The following is a 7,924-nucleotide window of genomic DNA, read 5'->3' on the forward strand; positions in this document are numbered from 1 at the left end:
TGGTGAGCCCGCAAAACCAACAAAGGTTTTTGGTGAACCCGGAAAACCAAAGTGTATAGGTTCGTTGGTGAGCCCGTAAAACCAACAAAGGTTTTTGGTGAACCCGGAAAACCAAAGTGTATAGGTTCGTTGGTGAGCCCGTAAAACCAACAAGGTTTTTGGATTGTGAGCCCGGAAAACAATCCAACTGTAATCCGCGAGATTATAGTGAATTCCCAAGGGGACGCTTGGGGAGTGGACGTAGGTGCTAAGGAGAGCACCGAACCACTATATATTGTTGTGTTTGTGTTGTGCTTGTGTTTCCGTTTATTCTTGCATCATCTTCTATCTTTGCACTAGTTTAAATCATTCTAATAGCTTAAGAAAGCATCCACCGCACTTATTTGAGAAAACGTTTAAAGCACCGAAAATTAGAAGAAACCAATTCACCCCCCCCTCTTGGCTTGTCACCTTGGGCAACATTTCATCCATACCATATGTTAAGGTGATAATCATCACCAAACACATCAAAATGTAAATTAAAAATTCCAAAATATCTGATCTTGCAATTCATCCAAACAACCATCATGTAGATAAAAATATGAATAAACAAAAAACTGATTTCTGCTTGTAGACAACTCCACCATGATCATCTGAACAAAAGCTATCCATGTACCAAAAACTAGATTCACATGCTCATAACTCCACCATGTATCTGAGAAAGCAAAAAAGAATACACAATCAATAACCACATGTGAAAAATAATAAACTAAAATTCAAGTATAAGTTCACAATGATATTTCGCTTAACTTGGTCCAAATCTCTAAATAACCTACGTAATATAAATGAGAATACATACCAACGAGTATTTGTGCCACCAGTTGAATACATGGCCCCATCATGATAGATAGACGACTTATGCGTTTGAGTCTTTTCCTTTAAGAACTCTGTCACCAAACTTGTAAGATGTGCAATTTGCTTCTGTTCTTCCTCTCGCTCTCTCCTCTCCTGTTCCAATTGCCTCCGCAGCTCCTCACGCTCCATCTCACGCTCCATCTTCATCTCCTCCATCTCAGCTTTAAGTTTCTGTAACTCCCCAACATGGTCTTGTGACACACGACTAGGTGTGGAAGAAGATGAAGAGGGCTTCGGCCCATCCCCAAATCCAAGAATGTATCTCTTCCTTTTTCCAAGTGCCTGCCTAGACATCTCCTCTGATGTTAATTGCACACCGGATTGGGAAGATTCTTCTCGCAAGCTCAACATCTTTGACTGTCAATGCAAAGGTAACAACAGAATTAAATGTATATATAATCTTGCAAAAGCATAAAGTGATTTAAATTATTATTGAGATTTTAGATACCTACATGTTTCACGGCGCAAATAGGATCAATCCACTCTTTGTTCTTCTTGGTATGAGTTTTCTTATAGAATTCTGGAAATTTAAGATTTTCAGAACCATTAAACTCCGGCTGCAAAGTGTAATTTAGATTAGCATATAGCCACTATATAATAAAAAAACTAGAATAACTGTCAGATCTACTTGCATAAATGATTCCAAAAATATACATGCAGCAAACTAGAATAAAAAATCTACTTGCAGCAAATTATCTGTTTTACAATAGCCAAAACTATCCCATAGACTGTTTCACAGGCAATTCACTAAAAATATAGCCAGTACATACTCAAAAATATATTACCTGTATAGTCATTGTTGCAACAAATGACCGAGATCCTGAACAATGATTGTACTCAAGCTTTTTCCTATTCTTTTTGCCAGCTTTTGATCTCACCTTCAAAAAAAAATGATCGAGGTCCACATGAGAGCAGCACGCATTCTAAATGTACTTCCACTAGAGGCATCATAAGTTTGGACGCCATCCTTCCAAAGCTCTTTCAACTCATCAATTAATGGCCTCAAGTAAATATCTATTTCTTTACCGGGAGCCGTTTTTCCGGGAATAAGCAATGACAACATACAAAATTGCTCTTTCATACACTTCCAAGGTGGAAGATTATAAGGCATCACGATAACAGGCCACATACTGTACGATGTGCTCATATTTCCAAAAGGATTGAAACCATCGGTGGCTAGCCCTAACCTCACATTCCGCGGATCCTTGGAAAACTCAGGATGTTGCCGATCAAAGTTCTTCCATTCCTCCCCATCAGCCGGATATCTTAATGTTTCGTCATCCACTCGCTTTTCCTTGTGCCATCTCATATCTACAGCTATTTTCGGAGACAAAAATAAGCGCTTCAATCTCGGTGTCAGGGGAAAGTACCGCAAAATTTTATGAGGAATCTTCTTACCGTTACCATCATTCAGCTTATATCTAGGCTCATCACATATAGGGCATTTCTCCAGGTTCGCATTCTCCTTCCAAAAAAGAACACAATCATATTTGCATGCATGAATTAGCACATATCCCAAACCCAAATCTCGTAAAAATTTCTTGACTTCATAAAGGGTCCATGGAACAGACTTATCACACTCCGGTAGAATTTCCTTGTATACCTTCATGTTCATGTCAAAAGAGGAATTGCTCCACTGGTTGTACACCTTAATATGAAGCATCTTAATAACGAATGATAATACTGTAAAAGTTTTGCAACCAGGATAAACGGGTCGTTGAGCATCATCAAACAACTTATCAAAATTCTGTGCATCCTCCCTCCCCAAGTTATTAGGCAATTCGTCAATATCGTCATTCATGAAAGCGCCCATGTAAACAGCTTCCAGCATATTAGACAATTCGTCCCTATCATCGGTGCCATCCCCAGCCATTCTATCCTCAACACCTCCACCATTGTCACAGTTAGCATCATTTGAAACACAAGATTGATGCACGTGAACAGATTCTCCATGTTGCACCCAAGTCTTGTAAGAAGGCGAGATTCCTTTCAACATCAAATGAATCTTGACAACTTGAATGCTTTGTTTTTTGTCATTCATGCACTCGACACAAGGACACCAAATATCATTTGCTGAGCCTAAATTTGCCACCGCAAATTCAATAAAGGACTTCACCCCTTCTCTATACTCTTTACTCTTCATTCTATTTTTTATTGTCATCCAACTCTTGTCTATTTTGACTGACCTACAAAGTACTTCATCAAGTTAGATTGATTAGTTTATAGATTTATTTTTGTATCCTGCAAAAAAAAGTTGCAGCAAAAAACCAGGGGCGGCCCAATACATTTGGGGGCCTAAGACAAATTCAGTGAATGAGGCCTTTTCTTTTTTTATTATTATAATAATAATAAATTTTAATAAGTATAAAATAGTTAAAAAAATGATATGAAAATAGATAGCTGTCAAGTATACTATTTCAACAAAGATGCATGAATCTAACAATGATAGACAAGAAGCCTCTTCAGTTTAATATAATCCTTAAATAGAAGCATGGAAAAATAATTAATTTAAAAGAAGTCCCATCCCACCATCTCCCATCTCCCATCTCCCATCTCCCATCTCTCCTTCGATACCCAAGCTACCTCACAGCACGGCAACCATTCAACCCAAACAGAAAGGAGTAGAAACAATTAAAAGAATCTCCACCCTCTAAGAAGTCCATCTCTAATCCCCATCTTTCTTCCCGATGGCCCAGCTGGATAAGGAGTAACGTGAGGGAAGGAAAACCAAGACCAAAACCAAAATAGTGATGGTCCCCACCCTCTAAGAATCTCCACCCTCTAAGAAATCCATCTCTAATCCCCCTACTTTCTTCCCGATGGTCCATCTCTAATCCCCCTATCTTTCTTCTCTCCACCCAAAACAAAACTACTCCACCCAAATCCCTCTGACCGGAAGCCCTGCGGTGGCTGCGGCGGCGAAGGAGGCGAAGCCCTCCCGCCTCACCTCCAAATCTCCTGACAACTCAGCCCCGACGACCCCCACCACTCCGCGGTGGCAGCGGCGGCGGCGAAGGAGGAGAAGCCCTCCCGCTTCGCCTCCAAACCTCCCGACGACCCGGCCCCAACGACCCCCACCTCTCCGTGGTGGCTGCGGCGGTGGCGAAGGAGGAGAAGCCCTCCCGCTTCGCCTCCAAACCTCCCGACGACCCGGCCCCGACGACCCCCACCTCTCCGCGGTGGCTGCGGCGGCGGCCAAGGAGGAGAAGCCCTCCTGGGTTTCTTCTTCTCCCGCCTCGCCTCCAAATCTCCCGACAACCCCCGACGACCACCACCTCTCCCTCTTCCTCTCCCTCTCCCTCCCGGCCTCTGTTAAATCAAATAACAGAGGACCCCCGGCCACCTCTCCCTCTCCCTCTCCCTCTCCCTCCCGGCCTCTGCTAATTAAATCAAATAAGGGAGGACACATACCTTGGACGCCGACGGCGAAGAGCTGAGCGAACGGGCGAAGGCGATGGGTGAAGGTGACGGGTGAAGGCAAAAAGATAAAGCAGAAATTACCCCAAAAAAAAGTTAAAGTAGAGAAATAGAAAATTAGGGTTTGTTTGGTTTCTCAAACCCCCTACATACATACTTTTCTCGACTAAATTTTTTTTAGTCACTGGAGGTGAACCTTTAGGGGCCAAAATTTAGTCGCCAAAAATTTCCGTGACCAAATATACATTTAGTCGGTATAGGATAATTATTCTGTAACTAACAAGAATATTGGTCGCAGATAGCCTTATTTTCCGCGACCAAACTTTAGTCGCCAAACGTTTTACCTCCACCCCGCCAACTTGGTTTTGATTTTCCGCGACCAAATATACATTTAGTCGGTGTAGGACAGTCATTCAGTAACTAACAAGAATATTGGTCGCAGATAGCCTTATTTTCCGCGACCAAACTTTAGTCGCCAAACGTTTTACCTCCACCCCGCCAACTTGGTTTTGATTTTCCGCGACCAAATATACATTTAGTCGGTGTAGGACAGTCATTCAGTAACTAACAAGGATGTTGGTCGCAGATAACCTTATTTGCAGCGACCACTATTCATTTAGTCGCCGAAAGTGGTCGCTGAAAGTGTATTTTCTTGTAGTGAATGTCTCAAAAGGCTTATTACAAAAGTGTTTTCCACCATCACTAATTATGACCTTAGGCATCCCAAATCGTGAAAAAATATTTTCTTTTAAAAACTTCAGGATGGGTTTGTGATCATTGGTCTTACAAGCAACAGCTTCTACCCATTTGGACACATATTCGACACCGACTAAAATGTACTCATATCCAAAAGATGGTGGGAATGGGCCCATAAAATCGATGCCCCAACAATCGAAAATTTCGATAATAGTAATGGGTTGAAGAGGCATCATTTGCCTACGAGTTAGACTTCCAATACGTTGACATGGATCATATGTCCTGCAGAACTCGTGGGCATCTTTGAACATAGTGGGCTAATAGAAACCACATTGCAAAACTTTTGCAACAGTTTTCTTAGAGGCAAAGTGTCCACCGCAAGCATCAGTGTGGCAGAAAGAAAGTACGCTTTGTATATCATGATCCGGTATGCATCGTCTAAAGATTTGATCATTGCAATATTTAAACAAATAGGGTTCGTCATAGTAATATTCTTTACTTCGCGCAAGAAAATTTTTCTATCTATCGACCCCCAATGCTCCGGCATCCGGCTTGTAACAAGAAAATTTACAATATCTGCATACCATGGTATACTAGAAAGTGCAAACAACTGCTCTTCAGGGAATGAGTCCTTGATGGAAAACTGTGGCACTGAATCATGAAAAACTAATCGTGATAAATGGTCAGCAACCACATTCTCTGCTCCTTTTTTATCTTTGATAGTGATGTCAAATTCTTGGAGTAGAAGTATCCATCGTATTAAGTGTGGTTTTGCCTCTTTCTTATCCAACAAATATTTCAGTGCCGCATGGTCCGTGAAGATAACAATAGGAGCACCAAGGATATAAGAGCGAAATTTATCTAAGGCAAATACTACTGCAAGCAATTCCTTCTCGGTGGTAGTGTAATTCATTTGAGCATCGTTTAAGGTTTTGCTTGCATAGTAAATGACATATGGCTTATTATCCTTGCGTTGTCCTAGGACAGCTCCTATTGCATAGTCGCTAGCGTCGCACATAATCTCAAAAGGTAATGACCAATCGGGTGGTCGCACGATGGGTGCAGTGCTAAGCATAGACTTCAACTTTTCGAATGCCTCCTGACAGGTTTCAGTCCAATTGAACGGTGTATCAAGGGATAGGAGATTACATAATGGTCGAGATATGACACTAAAGTCCTTGATGAACCTCCTATAAAATCCGGCGTGACCCAAAAATGATCTAACATCTCTAACCGTCTTGGGTGCAGGTAGCTTAGCAATTAAATCAGTCTTAGCTCTATCTACTTCCATGCCCTTCGATGAAACAATATGTCCTAAGACAATTCCCCTTGGCACCATGAAGTGGCATTTCTCCCAATTCAGTATCAAATTCTTTTCCATACATCGAGCTAAGACAGCTTGTAAATGTGACAGGCAATCATCAAATGTGTCGCCAAAAACGGAGAAGTCGTCCATGAACACTTCCAAAAATTTCTCGTTCATGTCTTCAAAGATGCTGAGCATGCATCTTTGGAATGTTGCAGGTGCATTACACAACCCGAATGGCATTCATCGGAAAGCAAATGTGCCAAAAGGACAAGTGAAGGTAGTCTTCTCTTGATCTTCCGGTGAAATTTCAATTTGATAATATCCCGAATAGCCATCGAGAAAATAATAGAAATCATGCCCTGCAACCCTCTCCAATACTTGGTCTAGGAAGGGTAGAGGAAAGTGATCCTTTCGTGTGACCAAATTCAGCTTTCGGTAGTCAACACACATGCGCCAACTCGTCGGGACACGAGTTGGAACTAGTTCACCTTGTTCATTTTCTACTACCGTCAAACCCGATTTCTTAGGAACGACTTGAGTAGGGCTTACCCACTTGCTGTCGGAAATTGGGTAAATAATACCCATGTCAAGCAACTTGAGAACTTCTGCCTTAACCACATCTCTCATTGTAGGATTTAACCTTCGTTGCATTTGCCTTGTGGTTTTGGCATTATCCTCCAAATATATCCGGTGCGTGCAAATTAAGGGGCTAATTCCCTTCAAATTGGCAATAGACCACCCTAAGGCTCTTTTATGATTTTTTAAAACATCTATTAATTTTCTTTCTTGGGTATGATCAAGTCCAGACGAGATGATTACAGGAAAAGTATCTTCGGGTCCAAGAAAAGCATACTTAAGTTCCTTTGGTAAGGGTTTCAATTCGAGCTTGGGTGCTTGCTCATGGGATGGTACTATTTTCACCTCTCGAGGCGACAATCTCTCAAATTCTTCTTCTTTTGGTCTCCACCCATTGACCATCTTGATATCCAGATTATCCACAATAGGTGTGACTGACAAATCATCATCATTGGTTCCATTAGGACACCAATCAATTAAGCTATCATTGAATGGGTCGTTAATTGCTTTAGCTAACAAATAATCTTCTGCGATGGTTTCAACCCAATCAACCTCCTTACTCTCTTCGAGATCATTGGGTTGTTTGCACACATTAAAAATGTTCAATTCTAAGGTCATGTTACCAAAAAAAAGCTTCATGACACCATTCCTACAATTAATCAATGCATTAGAAGTTGCAAGGAATGGACGTCCTAAAATGACCGGAATCTGAGACTGTGAGTTCGAAGCCGGATGCGTGTCCAATACAATAAAATCGACAGGAAAGTAGAACTTGTCTACTTGGAATAATACATCCTCGATAATCTCCCTTGGAATTTTAACAGACCTGTCAGCTAATTGCAAAGTGACGGAGGTTGGCTTCAACTCACCTAAACCAAGTTGCTCATATACAGAATATGGCAACAAATTCACACTCGCCCCTAAATCTAACAATGCTCGCTCTATCCTAAAGTTGCCTATGATGCATGAGATGGTTGGGCAACCTGGATCTTTATATTTAGGGAGAATATTGTGCTGCAAAATAGCACTCAC

General features: G+C 41.5%; 2 protein-coding genes across 3 annotated transcripts; both read right to left on the reverse strand.

Moving 5' to 3' along the window:
* Positions 1-687: 687 nt before the first annotated feature.
* Positions 688-1,785, reverse strand: LOC120112209. 2 transcript variants are annotated; one of them, XM_039131049.1, is made up of 3 exons: positions 1,680-1,779; positions 1,347-1,451; positions 688-1,251 (listed from the first exon to the last, which is right to left on the reverse strand). In XM_039131049.1, exons 1-3 carry the CDS (start codon positions 1,689-1,691, stop codon positions 721-723), a joined length of 648 nt encoding a protein of 215 aa, XP_038986977.1. In that variant the 5' UTR covers positions 1,692-1,779; the 3' UTR covers positions 688-720. The 2 variants fall into 2 exon arrangements, 1 of the variants encoding a protein (XP_038986977.1); XR_005513725.1 differs by having other exon boundaries at positions 1,171-1,251; positions 1,347-1,414; positions 1,680-1,785.
* Positions 1,786-1,916: 131 nt separating this feature from the next.
* LOC120111629 lies at positions 1,917-3,037 on the reverse strand. The gene is made up of 2 exons (XM_039129257.1): positions 2,026-3,037; positions 1,917-1,978 (listed from the first exon to the last, which is right to left on the reverse strand). Exons 1-2 carry the CDS (start codon positions 3,035-3,037, stop codon positions 1,917-1,919), a joined length of 1,074 nt encoding a protein of 357 aa, XP_038985185.1.
* Between the last annotated feature and the right edge of the window lie 4,887 nt (positions 3,038-7,924).

Source organism: Phoenix dactylifera, chromosome 1 (genome assembly GCF_009389715.1).
Source record: "Phoenix dactylifera cultivar Barhee BC4 chromosome 1, palm_55x_up_171113_PBpolish2nd_filt_p, whole genome shotgun sequence".
Lineage (NCBI taxonomy): Eukaryota > Viridiplantae > Streptophyta > Magnoliopsida > Arecales > Arecaceae > Phoenix > Phoenix dactylifera.

Bases quoted from the DNA above. Each gene is read 5' to 3' on its own strand.
- LOC120112209 (XM_039131049.1), bottom strand. The intron at 1,252-1,346 runs GTAGGTATCTAA...TTGCATTGACAG, and splicing joins CTATTTGCGCCGTGAAACAT to TCAAAGATGTTGAGCTTGCG.
- LOC120111629 (XM_039129257.1), bottom strand. From the start codon at position 3,037: ATGAAGAGTAAAGAGTATAGAGAAGGGGTGAAGTCCTTTATTGAATTT. The intron at 1,979-2,025 runs GTATGTGGCCTG...CCACCTTGGAAG, and splicing joins AAATATGAGCACATCGTACA to TGTATGAAAGAGCAATTTTG.